This window comes from Gobius niger (assembly GCF_951799975.1).
Source record: "Gobius niger genome assembly, chromosome: 14".
Lineage (NCBI taxonomy): Eukaryota > Metazoa > Chordata > Actinopteri > Gobiiformes > Gobiidae > Gobius > Gobius niger.
In genome coordinates, this window is record NC_136865.1 from 20849284 (window position 1) to 20865656 (window position 16373).

The 16373-nt window shown below is 41.3% G+C and overlaps 4 protein-coding genes across 6 annotated transcripts; 1 reads left to right on the forward strand and 3 right to left on the reverse strand.

Annotated features, from left to right (window-relative positions):
- Positions 1–208: 208 nt before the first annotated feature.
- Positions 209–1365, forward strand: LOC306973807 (uncharacterized protein). The gene is made up of 3 exons (XM_079570805.1): positions 209–417; positions 960–1047; positions 1134–1365. The coding sequence occupies exons 1-3, from the start codon at positions 236–238 to the stop codon at positions 1281–1283; spliced, it is 420 nt and encodes a 139-aa protein (XP_079426931.1). The 5' UTR covers positions 209–235; the 3' UTR covers positions 1284–1365.
- A 173-nt stretch (positions 1366–1538) lies between these two features.
- Positions 1539–4458, reverse strand: dnajc8 (DnaJ (Hsp40) homolog, subfamily C, member 8). Its single transcript, XM_079570298.1, has 9 exons — positions 4342–4458; positions 3944–4045; positions 3819–3875; positions 3681–3747; positions 3338–3432; positions 2822–2893; positions 2633–2724; positions 2196–2271; positions 1539–2128 (listed from the first exon to the last, which is right to left on the reverse strand). The coding sequence occupies exons 1-9, from the start codon at positions 4411–4413 to the stop codon at positions 2003–2005; spliced, it is 759 nt and encodes a 252-aa protein (XP_079426424.1). The 5' UTR covers positions 4414–4458; the 3' UTR covers positions 1539–2002.
- A 475-nt stretch (positions 4459–4933) lies between these two features.
- LOC306973371 (heterogeneous nuclear ribonucleoprotein R-like) lies at positions 4934–11159 on the reverse strand. 3 transcript variants are annotated; one of them, XR_013793566.1, is made up of 15 exons: positions 10994–11159; positions 10092–10246; positions 9899–10017; positions 9713–9820; positions 9535–9648; positions 9263–9439; positions 9053–9188; positions 8778–8983; positions 8548–8697; positions 8355–8473; positions 7733–8271; positions 6232–6290; positions 5428–5486; positions 5215–5298; positions 4934–5131 (listed from the first exon to the last, which is right to left on the reverse strand). XR_013793566.1 is itself a non-coding variant. In XM_079570297.1 (14 exons), exons 2-13 carry the CDS (start codon positions 10240–10242, stop codon positions 5254–5256), a joined length of 1923 nt encoding a protein of 640 aa, XP_079426423.1. In that variant the 5' UTR covers positions 10243–10246; positions 10994–11159; the 3' UTR covers positions 4934–5131; positions 5215–5253. The 3 variants fall into 3 exon arrangements, 2 of the variants coding, with proteins under 2 accessions (XP_079426423.1, XP_079426422.1); XM_079570297.1 differs by lacking the exon at positions 6232–6290; XM_079570296.1 differs by lacking the exon at positions 6232–6290 and having other exon boundaries at positions 5428–5489.
- A 1625-nt stretch (positions 11160–12784) lies between these two features.
- On the reverse strand, positions 12785–14000 carry atp5if1a (ATP synthase inhibitory factor subunit 1a). The gene is made up of 3 exons (XM_079571176.1): positions 13785–14000; positions 13321–13433; positions 12785–13213 (listed from the first exon to the last, which is right to left on the reverse strand). Exons 1-3 carry the CDS (start codon positions 13854–13856, stop codon positions 13072–13074), a joined length of 327 nt encoding a protein of 108 aa, XP_079427302.1. The 5' UTR covers positions 13857–14000; the 3' UTR covers positions 12785–13071.
- Positions 14001–16373: the final 2373 nt, after the last annotated feature.

Below are 16373 nucleotides of genomic sequence, written 5' to 3' on the forward strand. Positions count from 1 at the left end.
GCAAACAGGCACAATGCCTTGGACGAGGTATATTGTTTTGCAGTATTGATACATCTTTGTTCTAGGCCTTTCTTACTATCCATCTATGACAATTCTTATCTAATTCAGTGTTTTTTTCTTTCCGTTTCAGATCACTTCCATGCAACTTTGATTTTGAAAGAACCCCCATCTATCAGCAACAACTATGGACTCCCTGATGTCTCTGGGCTCCCCCCTGAAACAGTTCACCAGCTGTATGATGGGAAGAGCATCGTCCCATAAAAGAGGGGGATCTAAACGCTCCCAGTCCGTGAGGAGGACCAGTCTCTCCCGAAGCCGCAGGATGAGTGTGGGGCGGAGGAGGAGTGTGCCCTGCACCAGCCAGAAGGTCCCGGACTCCTGGCTCCGAGCCTACCAGGATGAGCTCAAGAGGGAACGGTGAGTCAGAATCCCTCATCAATATTTCACTATTCTATAAATCTTGCACATTTTTCTGCTGTATTTTTCTGTTATTTTTACTGGACTTGTATGTATCTTTAAGTTTTATTGTGTCCACCACTACGCACGCTACTTTGACTAAGAAATCCACCCTATGGATCAATTCTTTTCTCATGTGACATCACACCAACCTGCCAATCTCTTGAAGGGCAGACTTGTCTGAAGACAATTGCCTTTAGGTCAGAGCTGGAAGGTAGAACTCTATGAATAAAGTGGGTCTAAATATTAACGCTTTGTTCTACCACTGCAGTGCTGCAGTGTAGCATATAAAGTGAACACATTGCACTAGAATAATATTGAACATTAGAAGTCACTGATATTTCTCACATTATGTTCTTGCAAGGCCACAGTGGTAGACTCTTTACCGTGAGTTAAAAAAAGCCTGTGTGACAGACGTATTAGCAGGTTAAAGAGGCTCCTCATGAGACTTAACAGCTTGGCAGATGCAATGACTCACGCTGCTTTGTCTTTTTTCATTGAAGGAAGAGGCAACAAGCAATTTTGGCCAAGAAAAATGCAGAGAGAGCAGTCAGAAAAACACACTTCCGGAAGCATCACTGTCTTCCCAGGGTGAGCGAAGCAATCAAATTAAATAAATACATTGATATAATCCTTTTGGGCATGTTAATTTAAGATTTATGTTCTCTTTATTGCAGCAAACAACCACTCCCAAGAAACCAGCGCCCGCAGCCAAAGACGAGTCGTTCTTTGGGGCATTTCAAGGCCTGAGTTTGGACGGGCTGATGGGAGGAAACGCAGCTCCACAGATATCAGCAGGAGCAGGAGATCCCTGCAAAGTCATGTGATTTTAACATCGACACTGGACTCTATATTTATGTATGGACATTTGGAAAAAGGTGGATCAGCGCTTATTCATCTTTACAACAGGATATTACTCATTTGCTACACCTTTTTACTGCAATGCTGAGAAATCTTGTCAATATTTGCACAACATAATGATCTACTTGAACTGTCATTTGTGATTTTGTATAAATATGTAATTGTGTTTTTCCTGCAACTTATTTATGAATTATAGTGATTATAACAGCTTTGTGTACAGTACTCTTTTATTGACAGCTGTCATTGATACAATAACACATGCAAATGTAATAAAATCGAATCAATGTATTCACACACTAAAACACTGCATTTGCATCAGTGTGAAATGGGGACAGTCCAGAAACAATTACTGAATGGAAAACAATACCAAGAACAGTGTCATTTGCATTGTTTTAGTTCAACTTTGCAAAATTATTTCCAAACCAAACTTGTCTTTGTACATCACATAGAGAAGACTTAAGATACAAGTTTAATTGTTATATAGAAAAAAAAGTGTCAAAACAAATTACAGAGTGAAAGGGGCCGTCTGGTGTGGGACAGGAGGGTCGCATACAGTATGTACAAAAACGGTACAAAACTACATTTGAGAGTCCGGGCCGTGTCCCTGATGTGATGAAGGTCCACAGCTGACGATGAGGGACAGAGTCAAATGGGGGTCTTTGTCTAGGAAGTCTATTTTACAGCATTACTCCCTCTGCTCCATCTTCACTTTGGGAGGCTTGAGGAACGACCTTTTCTCTTTAGCCTTAGCCTTGCTCTTCCCTTTTGCCTGAAAGGTCCTCCAACTGTCCACACGGCCGTCTCGTGTTTCCTGAGCACAAAGAACATATTAACAGATGAAACATTGTGTCTGAACAATAATCCAGGCAGATACATACCTCAAAGTTTTTCTGCCACTCTCTCTCTCGTTTGGCTTTCTCTGCTGTTTCAATTTCCTCTTCTCTTGCCCTTTTTCTGTCAAACAAAACCCACGAGTCATGATGGATCTTACTTTTGCAATAACAATCAAAATGTATAAAGTTACTTTAAAAGCACTGCACTCAACTTTGTCCATTTTCAAATAGATTTATGTATTAGGGTGAAATCAATTTTGCCCCTTTGTGGTATATTGTGTATGCCATATTTTAGCCAGCATAAACCAGGAAATAGTATTGATACTGTGCTCCCAAGAAGATGTGAAATGTGCTTTTAAACTTATTCTGCAAAGAATCAGAATACTAGGAATGCGCTCGGAAAGGAAACACTTGATGACTTGAAACAAGAAAAAACAGGTACAGAACCTCTACAAAAGGGATTAGTATCACTTGTATGTTACCTTTCGTGCATATCCTTTGCTTCCCTTTCCTTTCTCTTGATTTCAAGCTCTGCAAACAACTTCATGGTTCGCTTGTACACTTCTTGCCTAAACTGTAAACCAAAAAAAAAAGGATTAGCTCACGGTTGTAGACAATAAGAATACAAGTGTCTTATAATGCAGGAGTCAATATCCATATGATAGACTCACCACTTCTGGGTCATCCTCTTCCACTGTCTGGTCCTTGCCATCCTTCTTCAGTTGTTTCTTTTTCTCTTTTACCTTTCAAGACAAACAAAACATTTAAGGACACCTACAAGCAATTACAAGTCAAATCAACTGTATTTTTTTTAATCTTTGGCAGCAGATTCTGAAGGATAAAAGGAACAGGCCACCGTTTTTCCATACTGAGATATGTTCTTACCTGAGCTAAGACGACGTGATGCGTACCTGTCTGGTCTTTATGTGTGCGATCAGTCACCCACAAGGACCAAAGATGTTGTTAGCATTTGGCCTCTCCCAGTATATTCCTATAGCTCCAAACGGAGTGAAGTTGGAAGCTACCACACTCTTCCACGAGCACGCACAAAGACCAGACAGGTACGCATTAGCTCGTCTAAGCTCGGCTAAGAACATAATACAGTATGGAAAAGCTGTGGCCTGTTCCTTTAAGTGAACCTAACCAGTCATAGACAATCAACAGTACACAATGAAGCCAGCACTGACCATATGTTCAATATATTCTCGTCCAGCCTGAATCACGTCAACAGCCCTCTTCTTCTGCTCAGGTTCAAGCAGCAGTTTGTAGGCCTTGTCCACAGCTACAAGGAAACAGTTTTGGTGAGATACATTCTTTTTATTGTAAAGGGGAGGCTCACTACCATGTCTCTTAAAGTGCCTAGACAAGCCTCAAGTACAACAATTACTGTTACAAAGCCTTATTTGTTCACGTTGGTTGCATTAAATAAAAAATAAAACCTAAGACTCTGTAGTTCAAGAGGGAATAGCCATGGTCGCACTTTGAAACAGTTCATCATTTAGAGGGTGTTGGCACAAATATCTTCTTTACCTTCAAAGGCTTGCTGTGCTCTGTCTGGGTCATCTTGATTTTTGTCGGGATGGACCAAAATGGACAACTGCACACCATACCATACAAATAATTGTGAGGAGATAAGTGAGGCTTAAACATTTCAATTAAAAATCATACCGCTCTAAATCGTTTCTTTAATTCCTCATCAGTTGCTTCTGGATCTATTTGCAGAACCTGACAAACAGGAGCGTAAGTGAGTGTGCATCAGTAACATGTTTGACTGACTTCAAGTTTATTATTACCTCGAAAGGGTTGAGGTTAAAGTAGGAAGAGCCTGGCCTGAGAAGTCTGTCTATTTGTTGCTTGGATGTCAACACAGAGTCCCTCTTTTCAATCTGCTTCACCTGAGAACAAAACGGTATTATTTGTGAATAGCTCAAGATAATTAAATATGATGAGTTAATGTTTACAACACGAGCAAAAGAAATCATGCCAATCAGCTACAGTTCGCAGGTTATGCGCGGTAACACAATGAATAGAGCGGTTAGCTGCATGAAAACTAGCCTAGCACCGTCATGTTTACGAGGCCTCGCGAAGAATAATCATAAGATACTGTGAAAGCAAAGCTTATATTTTCATAGCGTGGTGCACATAGATCTGCCTTTTCATAAGATGCACTTAGTTATATGCACAGCCGTACCTCTGTGTAAAAAGTCTGAAATAAATCATCAGAGTCTGGTTTCGCAGAAGGCTCTCCTCCGGCGGCCGCCATCTTCACCGCGGTTTACGTGTGACGTCACAAACCGTGTGACTTCATTACGGCTACTCTATGAGAAACGCCCAGACTGAGGAGCGCTCCATAAACACTACACATCTATGATAAACACACAGGGGACACATGTTTTAGGGAGGCTTGTGTGCGACATGATTTTTTTTAACCACCACGCATAATAATCACTGCACCACAGATCAAAAATAGCATCTAGTGAAAAACACATCATAAAAAAAATAAATGTGTTAATTGTGGGATGATGAGCTGGGGGTCAGAACACCAGATTAGTTGCAAGACCGCATTTGGCCCCTGGGCCTAAATGGAATAGGCCTGATGTACCATTTTAACTAACGTGTATACAGTTTTGCAGAAATCAACTACATATGTTACTGTTTTATGCAGACTGCATTAAGTCGGTTTCAACTTGAAACTTAATATAAAACGAATGCATTAAAGAGTCAGTTGAAGAGAGATGTATCTCTTATAATACGGCAGTAAAATAAAACATACAAACTCAAAACCCAATAACAAAGTCTGTATTAAGAAACATGTTTACAAATGTAAGTGTGGGTATAACTACCTATGGTTATAGTAAAAATACAAAAGCAGATGAAAAAAAAATAATTTATACAGTGCACAAGAATTCAAACGTCTCATCGTTCTCACTTCAAGCTTTCACTTCAGCAGTTTCAATGTGGCAAAACAGAGCCACACATTCCTGAAATTTAAAAATATCATTTTATCACCAAGTTCATTTTATTATGTTTGATTATGTTAAATATCTGGGTTTAATACCATTACCAAACAGAAAACTGGTCCTGAAGTCCCAAGTGTCCTTTTTCACCGAAGGTGGCTCCCTGCATGAACCATTCTTCTGCCTCGGACCTATAGAACAAATATAATAGTAATAATATACAAATACGTGTACACAAGTTGCTACACAAATAATGCCAGATTGACACCAAAATAGGCACAAAACAGAAACACATGCATAATTTCAGTGCACAATCTTACCCACTGGTTGGTCCTCATGTATAGACTCTGAGGCATGTGCTGAGCAGCTCCTTTACTGCCTGCTGACAGAGGTGACAAGTGAGACTGAGAGGGAATACTACTAAAACGCAACTCAGTAGAACCAATGAAAGCCAATGTGAGCAAAGTCAAATCAAAATTACCAGCAGCACTCCCCTACATGAAAGTCTTACCTGAAAAGAATTATGAATGAAGAGCACTGACTGCCATCTGGTGGCTGCAATGTATTAATGCATTGGATGTTGCACATCCCATTGTTCGATTACGAGCCAATTTCAATACCAATACACTAATAGTTTCTACTAAAGGCAGAACATCTCGAGAAAACCGTTTTATAGGTGTTTTATTGGACGTAGACATCTCCACAAATTGCTCCATCGACCCCCTCCATCCGAATTTTAAACAAAGACCTAGATTCTGCAGCGCCACTACTGCCCCTAGTGGTGCCCGGCGGGACATAACACCGCCCATCTCATTCAAAGCTGAAGTGACAGGGATGTGCAAAGCCAAGGCCAACAGGTGATTTAGTTGTTCATATCGTGTATCAAAATAATTTAAACCGGATAATGTTGACCAAAATACCTTTGCATCTTTTAAGAGACTTCATGACCTCATGCTAATATTAAAACCAAACTATACTCATTTGAGGATTTGGTGAATTAAAAGCGGCATAATTCCAAATTATTGTCAGCATTTCCTAAGATGAAGATGGGATTGTGAATAATTGCTAGTGTTGATTACAGCAGCTCAAGAGAGGAGGCAGTACTCTGTGCAAGGCAAGCTCACCCTGGAGTACCGTCAGGTGAGTTCCTCACTCTACGCAGTGGCTCTCAATGCATCTCCACCTAGGCAGGTTGGAATAAGAGGACAGACACATGAAACAAAATACAATGAAGGCAATGCTGCTAAAATAAACAATTCAATGGAAATGAAGACGACAAGTTAAGAATTTTAACCCTTTCAAAGTGCAGCTCCAGTGTCTTCGTGAGATTGTGATCATACACAGTAGAACAATCTACAGCCAAATTAAGTGCTCTCTGAGAACTTTGCTTTTATTGTAAGATCTGAATATGAAATCAATAATAATCACATTATAATTGACTTAATATCACAAATATGTTAAAAGTGTAAATATCCTGGTAACTAAAATTATTTGGGTGAATTTGAGCACCTTTTCGCATTAAAAAAAAATGGATCTAGTCCCTATGGAGAAATTGCAGTGTTTGAAATGTGGTTGATGTAATACTTTATTTGTATGTGCAGTGTGTAACATTCACTGAAAAGGGTTAAAATTCTCATCTTAAAGCACTTTTGGCGCTCTTATCCCAATGCCTGAATACTTTCATCTTGGACAAAATTTAAGATTTAGAAATGAAAGGATGGATCTTAAATGTTAAAATTTGGCTTAAATTAAATATTGAATGACAACACTGAATTTGATATTTTGACAATTGACTGATGTTCAGCTGAGTTTTATTGAAACGGAACAAACGTAAAAGTTATAAATACAAAGACCATCAGAGAACAAACTGCTATGGCTCTTAAGGTAAGCCAAACCAAATTCTATTGGGCATGTTGAAAGAAAACATAGGAAGTTATGGTATCAATAAAAAAAAAACACAATTTGACTACCTCTAGAAATACTAAGCATACACTTTGAACATTACAAAACTTGATTTTGTCCTTCCTGTGGATTCTTTTCTCCACCATTGCAAAAATGAAGTTATGAAGCTCTAACGATAGGCATTTATTTACAAGCAAAGCCCTAAGCAACTATGAAAAACCACAAATCAGGGAATACAAGAGGGGAGGGGGGAAGGGCTTGGAAAAAAACCTGCTGCAAGCAATATTGTTTATTTAATGTCCTCTCAGACTTTTGAAAATGATGTCCATTTTTGTGAATGTTCATTGTTTGCTTTAAAAGAATCAGAAACATCAAGTAACAATAAAAGGGTTTTGTTTGCATTTTAAGACACGTCCCAATGTAACCGAGTAAGATTTCATTCACCACAACGGTTACGTGCATTCTTCAGCCAAAAGGCTTTGGAGCCAATCATCTTGAGCCAATTCTGGGGTCTGTCCATTATTTTCTGAGAATATATGTACAGTTTCATGAGGGATGAAGGATAAAAAAGTCAATCAAAAAAATTGAGGCCAATCTCCTGTTATTTTCTGTTTTGTTGTGTTATTTTCTCTTTTGCCAAATACCTTTTGGTGATCTACTTCCACTGCTGCCCATAAGAATCCTGTGAAAACTCCATGGTGTCATTACTATACCCATAGTTACCGGAATAGTCGGCCCCCTGCTGCAGGGGCTGCTGCGCGATGGGCTGGGACCCCCAGTTCTGTTGGTTGTTGGTCTGGCGGCGCTTGGAGTCAGGCTGGTTAAACACGTCTGCCTTCCTCTTTCCACCCACGTTGCCGCCCCGATTGCCCCGGGCTCCACGAGGGCCACGGCCACGCTGTGGCTGGAACGGAACCCCGCGGCCACCTCTTGCACCGCGCGGACCAGCCAGGGGCGGTCCTCTCTGGGCATAGCCTCCACGGCCTCTGGTGGGTGGAGCACCGCGGGCCCGAGGAGGCGGAGGGCCTCCCCTGGCGGGGCGGGTTCCACGGCCCCTCATGCTATACACATCTTCATAGCCGTAGTATGGGTCTTCGTAGCCCCCGCGGTAGTCATGGTAATCGTAACCATAGTAGTCATCATAGTAGTCTTCGTATCCATAGTAATCAGGGGGATAGGCATAACCGCCTCGAGCCCCTCGGCCTCTGCCACGGCCTGGAGGGGGCATACGTGGGGGTGGGTAGTAATAGTAGTCTTCATACCTACACACAACAAATACAAGTTTAGAGCCAAAACAATACACAGTACAAATATCATGAAGACATTCATCACGCTGTTGTCTTACCCTGCGTTCCTGGTCTGACGAGCTGCTTGACGCTCCTTCCTCTTCTTGTCTGGGGGCTTTGCCAGGACAATCTCAATTTCCTCTCCTCCCAACTCCTTTCCATTCATCTCATCCATTGCCTGAATGGAAACATTTTGCATTATGACAATGGCACTGAAATTGGCAAAGTTGTGAATATAAAACAGAGAGACACCTTTACAGCAGCATCTCTTTCTTCAAAGTGAACAAAGGCATAATCCTTAAGCTTCTTCACTCGCTCCAATTTCCCAAACTGGGAAAAGGTCTTCTCCAGAAGCTCCTCAGTCACAGCTGAGGCCAGCTTCCTCACAAAGAGCACCTTCACCTAAAAAAAAGAAAAAAAGAAAAGAAAAAAAATGTCAAAGTGCCAACTGAAATTGAATAATACGAAAAAGATTCTCTTACTTTTGCCATGACTTCTGGATCAGGCTCAGCGACAGGGTCAGCCCACTCCACTGTCACTGGGTTTCCCCAGACTTTCACTTTTCCACTCATCAGCCGACGGCGGGCCTGAGCAGCCGACTTATGGTCTTCGTACTCAAGAAAACAAAAGCCCCGATTCTTCTTCTTATCATCCGGCTGGTGATACAAAATCACCTCTTGGAGACCCTCTGCAATAGCCAAACACAAGTTGATGTACAATCCATTTCACAGTTGCCATCCTGTGTTGAGGTGCTGACCTGTCACTTTGCCAAAGTCTTCTAAAATACTTTCTCTGGTTTTGTTCTTTGGGATTGATCCTACAAACAGACGATTGTTTGCAACAGATATACAAACTCCCAAGTATTTGCCCGGACGTATTTCATGGTTATCACACTGAAAGCAAAAGCAGTACAAGTCAATACAATTTTAATGAACAGAGAATAGCATTAGATTGTTTTCACACTTACCAGCTTCACAGCCTTTTGGGCATCATCTTTGTTGCAGTATGTGATAAAGGCATAACCGCGATTCTGTCCAGACAGAGGGTCCATCATTAACCTAAGGTCCCAGACCGGACCAGCAGACTCAAAGAGAGGCACCAACTCATCCTCGTACAAGTCCCGTGGTATTTTACCAACAAACACCTGAAATCAAGAGGCAAATTTACAACACAACCCAACATTACGCAGATGAAATGGACCAAACAAACAATGAGCCGGTGACATAATTCAAAAGTTACCTCAGTCCCAATCCCAGGTTGTGAGCCTGCGAACACCTCCTCAGGCGGCGGTCCTCCATATTTTCTTTGTCCAGTGGTTACATCCAAAGTGTAACCAGTCCGGTCCAACAGCGCCTGACAAAGAAAAGTGACTTAATCTTTTCATTGATTCTAAAACGAGTGGCAATATTTAACTTACCTTGATTTTAGTTTCATCTGGTCCCTTGGTGGACTCTTGTACTTTACTTCCTTGCTTTTCTCTCTGTCTGTAGGTCTTCATCACTCCGCAAAGAAAAGCACTTTTGTTCTAATCAGAGAAACCAATATTATACTGTCAGTACTTTACAACCTTGGCAGTTGATCAGACAGTTTACGAAAATGTTACCTGCACGTGAGAGAGGTCACTTTCTCTGAACTGCTGCAGCACAGTGAGGGCACCTTCTTCATTGAACTCCCTCAAAGCATCAATGGCTCTCTCATCCAGGTCCTCATAGGCAACCAAGCCTGCAATAGTATAATTAGTCACTTCCACCTCTTAATTTGAACTTTACCCTTATTCGATTGGAACTGTCCCTCACCAGTTTGGAAGATGTTGTCCAGGCTCTCGGCCACTTTCTGCGGCAGCCCAGAATCGATTAGGGTCTGGTAGTTCTCCGAGTGTGTAGTAGAGGTGTCCATTGGCTCTTCTTCCTCTTTTATTAGGACAGAGCTCCCGTTCAACTCTGCCATTATCCTAGAATAACAAAAAAAACAGTAAGTGATTCAAGAAAACAAAAAGGACAATTTGATTTCCGTTACACGTAGTATTTGCTGCAGGATAAAAACTACATGTGTGTAACCCTCTTGACCCCCGCACATTCACTTCAGTTCAGCTTTTACCCAAATCTAAAAGCTTCCCGACTTAGAGGGCAAAAGTGTAGTGCCTCATTTGAAAGCTAAGACCTTCAAAAGTGAGCATAACTTTTTAGTCACCGCATTTTTTTTTTCACGTTTTCATCCCCATTTATTTTGATGCTTTTTTAATTTTATTTTTAAATTTGGGTGAATATGCTCGGTTCAGGTGGGAATTAAGGGGTTAAAACACGCTCATCTATAATAATAATGTGGAAAAATGTAACGTTATGCGAGTAAATCATCATCGCTCGAGCAGATATCAAGACGTGAACGATTTGTAAAAACAGCCAGTCCCGCCCCCTTCACATGCATTTTGTTAGCAGCCGCGCGGGGTTATTTTATTTATTTACCCAAATCGCAGTGGCGAAACACGTACACATATATGATCAACACAAGAAGGCGATGTTTGCGCGGATCTGGGCGTCTATTCACGTTTTTTCGTTGCAACGGACCGAAACATTGCAGAAAAAATGTGGCTCCGAGGCTGACGAAAGGTGCAAGGCCTAGACGCGCTGAGACACCTTTGCACATCAAGCACACTCGCGCCGAAAAAAAACACACAATGAAAACAGATAGCAAAACTCACCGGCCGATTTCAGAAGCGGTGCAGCGGCAATTTCACACCTGTACCACGACTGTAGAAAAAGGCAAAGCAGAAATGGCTAATATTAGAAAGAGCTGCAGGCACGAGACGTTTTTCCAGACAACGGTCTCGTCGTCGGCTCTCGCCCAAACAACGCCACCGTTCAGAAGTCTCGCGAGAAGTGACGAGAGGAGGTACTTCTGTGAATCTGGATGAACGAGAGCCTTCGCAAACATGCCGTGTTCAGCGCTCGCAGATGGTGCAAATGTTTGTGAAGAGGTGAGACATTTTACAATTCGGATTTCATGGCAGTTTACGAAGATCAGTGACGGATTCTCTTATTTTATACAGTTGTTCTAGGTTTTGAGAGTTTACATAGGCTACCCCAGTGATTCCAAAGAGTGGGGTCACCTAAATTGAACCTCTCACCTCTCACCCCCCCGCCTTAATCAAATGCATTTTCTCCAGTTTGGCTTTGACCAAATCTAAGAGCTTCTCGAAAAAGTGTGAAAAAAAAAGAAAGAAACGAAAACGTGCAACAATAACTCAACCAAAAAAGCAACAAAAACAAGACTAAAAAGTGATGAAAAATAAATAAATAAAAACACATAAAGCGACAAATAGGCAACAAAGAAACAACAAAAATCTGCAGGAAAAGCAACAATAACACAAAAAAATTGCGACAAAAGCACAACAAAATAGTGACAATATCTAGACTAAAAAGTGATGAAAAAAGCAACCAAAAACGACAAAAACTATGAAAACGCAACATAAAAGGGACAAAAAAGAAACAAAATCACCCCCCAAAAAAGTGACAAAATGCAGCAATAACGCAACAAAAAAATTACAATCAGTTCTATAAACTCTCATGTCAAGAAGCTTAGAGTTTTGGGTAAAGCCGAACTCGAGAAAATGTGCTTGGTTAAGGCAGGGGTTAAGTGAGGGTCTCCAGTGTTTCTAACAAAAGGTCCAAACTAGGTGGGTACTAAAGGAATGCCTGTTATAATGCCTCAATTTACCTTGTATCCTCTTAAGCCCTGCCTGAATCAAGTGCATTTTCTCCAGTTTGGCTTTATCAAATTCTAATAGATTCTTGAAAAAAAAAGTGTCACAATGGCAACAAAAATTAGACAAAAACAAGGATGAAAAACGTGACGAAAAGTGATAAAAATGTGTGACGAAAACGCAATAAAAGAGCCAGAAAAGTGCAACAGAACAGTGACAAAATGTCACGGAAAAGTCACAAAAATGCAACAAAACAAGTGACAAAAAGTGATGAAAATGTGGCAAAAACGATAGGAAAAAAATGTCAACAAAAGGAAAAATATCAATTTAGATGAGTTTTGTAGGTCTTAGCTTTCAAATGAGACGTTACACTTTATGGTTTTGGGTAAAGCTGAACTGGAGAAAATGCACTTGGCTAAGGCGGGGGTCAAGAGGTTCATATAAATTACTTTATTCTCTTACAAAGTAGTGTATGTGATTTAAAAAAAATTGTGGCGACTGTGAGGGAAAAGGTTCAGAACCTTTTAATGTCAGACCCAGGGGCCAAATCCAGCCCTCCAGCAGAGAACGTCTGAAAAATTACACACATCAGAGATGAAATACCTCTTTAAGTTCTGCTGAACAATACCTTTATTTTTTCCTGAAGTAATACCCCACAGAACTATATTTTATATAATAAATGAAGACAGTGACATTTGTAGAGAGTCTTTCTGTGGTCCACAAGTGAAAGTTCAGACCCTTGTCTTTTGAAGATTTCTGTGACATTGTGTGTCCTCATATTTAAGTTCTGCACGCAAGTTGTTTGTATTCTGTACCACCGTCTTCATTAAAACTGAACTGCCTCATAAAAAACAATAATATTCACCAATTAAAGGAAATAGATTAATTTGCATGAACTTTCCATTTAATGAAGTTTTATTATGCTCAATAGTTGCTCCCATGTTGTACCTTTTCACTTTGTGAATCACGTTACAAGTGACAAATCAAGTGCTGTAGAATTAGAATGGCCAATGCAAAGAACATCGTGACTGGTCATAGGATGATGCTGGGACTGGATGAAAAACAACACAGTTGCTTTAGTCATCGTGCTTTAGCTTTCTAATCTTTCCCTTGTGACGGTCGATCTCTTTTTGAAGGCGCTCAATCTCCTTTTTATGGTGCTCTATTTCCTCAGCATGATGCTTCCTCAGCGCCTCCATCTGCTCCTTCTCCTTCTGTCTGCAGAGAGACAATGACACAAATGCAAGAGATGACCTCAGTGTTTGTTATAAATACAAGGCGTTTTCATGGTAACACTTGAGTAATATAAATGACTGATATCTTACCTGAAGTATCTCTCCTCTTCTGCTGCTTCCCTCTTCCCAAAGGCGCCACCTGCTGCCCTCACAGCGCCTCCTCCTCCACCACCTTTCCCTGCACCTTTGCCCAACTCTCCGAGCTGTGCACGAAAAGCAATGAATGACAAGTTAGGAACATGCAACAATACACAAGGATAGACTGGCTGTTTAGTGAAACTGACAGACGATTACGAGGCATTTCAGCGTTTCCTGTTGTTTATTTAGCTAACATAAGTCCACAGGCTTTTAATGATGCTCCTTGGATCAAACTACTAGAAGTTTACTTTAATAGTTTCCCTCTACATATAACAATTTTAAATTCATAGATTCCACTGACCCCCCAATAAAGTTGTCAAGTGGCTAACTTAGCTGAGCTAGCCTACATTGGGCACTTTAGCAGCGAAAGCTAAACCAGATCAAGGCATGAATTGTCAAACACCACTTGGGTTTACCTGGTCAGACATCATCCTGATCTGCGAGGCTAAGCAAGCCCTCAGGTTTGTCCTCAAAAGAAGCCTTGACATTGTTCCCAGACTGTTGTTAGCTGCTGCCACAGCTGTAGATGTTCCAGCCCAGCCTCTGCTGCTGCTAACCCAATGCGGAACTTTAAAATTGAATAAACGCTTCAGGGCGTGGAGTGAGGGAGAGATGGCGTTCTTTCAACGAGAAATGTGCCTATAGACAACACAATTTTAAATACATAATCAGTAGAATACTTAATTTTTACAACATGCAAAACAGTCACGGTAATATATCCCTATAGTTTAATCATAATCGTGACAAAAAGACACTATTTACGTTTTCTTCTGACGGTTTCTCGTAGACCTGAAGGGAACCGCGTTTGTGTGATCTCTCCCGGGCTACTGCATCTCTGGTCACACAACTGCTAGACCAACTGGGCTCGCTAGCGCCACTTGCTGGGAAAAGGCAAGCTCTACACATTATTTGTCATTTCAATGGACTTTGGACTGCCACCACACCGTTCAGAAGTCATAGACAAAGATTAGTCCAAGAACGAAGTGTTGAGTTTGCTCATGTGTTTTTCCTTTGTTTTATTGTACTTTTAATTCTGCGAGAATGAGTGAGTAGAAGTAGACGACACACGATGAAGGCAATTTAGTTCAGAGACAACTGTAGATCAGTTAGGGCCAAAGTGCGGCCAGGGGGCCAAATGCGGCCCCAGATACATTTTTGGTGGCCCTCTGCCTTCTTACTGAATCGGTACACATCATCAGAGAAGGTCCTTTTTATTTGAAATGTAGTAATTCTACACAATTCTAACCAAACAAGTAATTACATTTTATTGTGAGACAGAGCTGGCATGAAGGTTTTAAGCATACATAAAGGTATGGGGCACAATTGAACCCTCTGCTAGTCAAAAGTTTCGCGGCACTAAGTTAAGAGTGAGTGAGTGGCTGGTGGTGGTCGGAGGGGCCGCTTCCTTCAGTCTACCCTAGGGCAGCTGTGGCTACAATAGTAGCTTACCACCACCGAGTATGCTGTGAATGAGTAATGCAATGTTAACTCTGCAGGAAGCCTGATTTATTGAGTATATATATTTTTACTAGGGCCAGGACTTTTTTTGATTCATTACGATTAATTAATTACACAAGGTTTAGTGCGATTAAAAATATTAATAGAAATAATCGCACTTAACTTTCGACACCTGCAGACGTTGCTTAGGCACAAACAACACGTAAAGCCAAAAACAATTTGACGGTCAAACTTGTTTATTCACACAGTTAAGCGCCGACATAAACCTATTTAAAAAGGTAATTCTCCAAAAAGTGTTTGAAATGTTCAGACAGGCCTCACATCTACTTCAGATGAGTTCAATCCATCCATCCGTTTTCTTCCACTTGTCCGTTGCCGGGTCATGGGGGCAACTGATCGAGTTGCCCAAATCACATTGCACCAGCCCCTTATAGCTCCTCCTGCAGGTGGTGGGTCCACAGAAGGACGGCCTCATGGTTCTAACCGGGCCTGTTGGTCTCTCATAAGGAGCTTCTGAACCGCTCTTTGTCTGACCCGTCACCTAGGACCCGTTTGCCATTGGAGACCCTACCAGGGGCATGAAGCCCCCAACAACAGAGCCCCCAGGATCATTCGGGTGCTCAAACCCCTCCACCACGTTAAGGTGGCAGTTCCAGGAGGAGATACAAGATATCCTCAGAGTTTATTCAGATTCAAGAACTGATCATGAATCAAAAACTATGCAAACACTATCAGCTGTAATGTTGAAAAGGCCAGCCACTTTTGGTACCCTACCCATCAGTTGAGAAACTGACCTTGCCTACAGATTCACAATAGATGCAGCACAATAATTATGAAGCACAGACTATAATTTATGCAAAAAGCCGTTTAATCACTTTAGCATAATGTAAATCACGGCTGTGTCCTGATGTCAGATTTTCTAAACTATAGTAAGATTCATTGCCACTTTGATGCATCAAACTATGCAAAACTGTTCATAAAAAAAAGGAAATCCTATCTCCAAACAAATTTCTCAACAAGATCCTATGTCCTATGTCTCTTTCTGTGCTAGAATTTTGTAACATACGTGGTGATATATTTGCTTGTGTGACTCTCCTGTGCAGGTCCTGATTGTTTGTCCGTGAAGTGGTGAATGAGACACTCCTGTACAAAGAAACAGCTTTTCAAGAGGCTGTAGGTGTTTCGCACAGATGACTCATATGGTGAAGTCCCGCTGATGAAGAGACTCTTCCTGTCTGCCCATAAAACGGTGGTGATTTCAACGATGGCCCCGACACTCCCCTTATTCATCTGCAGAGTCAATGGTTCAAGCAACAAGTGTAAGTGCGGCAAGTCTAGTGACGTATTTACCAGCTTCCTGTTAGACTGTATAGGCCTGATAGATTGTGAACAAAGGAGCACAAATTCAATACAGCGTGTCCATGTACTTGGAAGTACAGAGATGAGAAGTGCTTTTTGATTTTGTGTCTAGGAGTAATTGAAATGTAACAGGTGCGCTTTTGTGATTTTGTACAATTTCCGAGTGATCTGTCATTGACACGCACCAC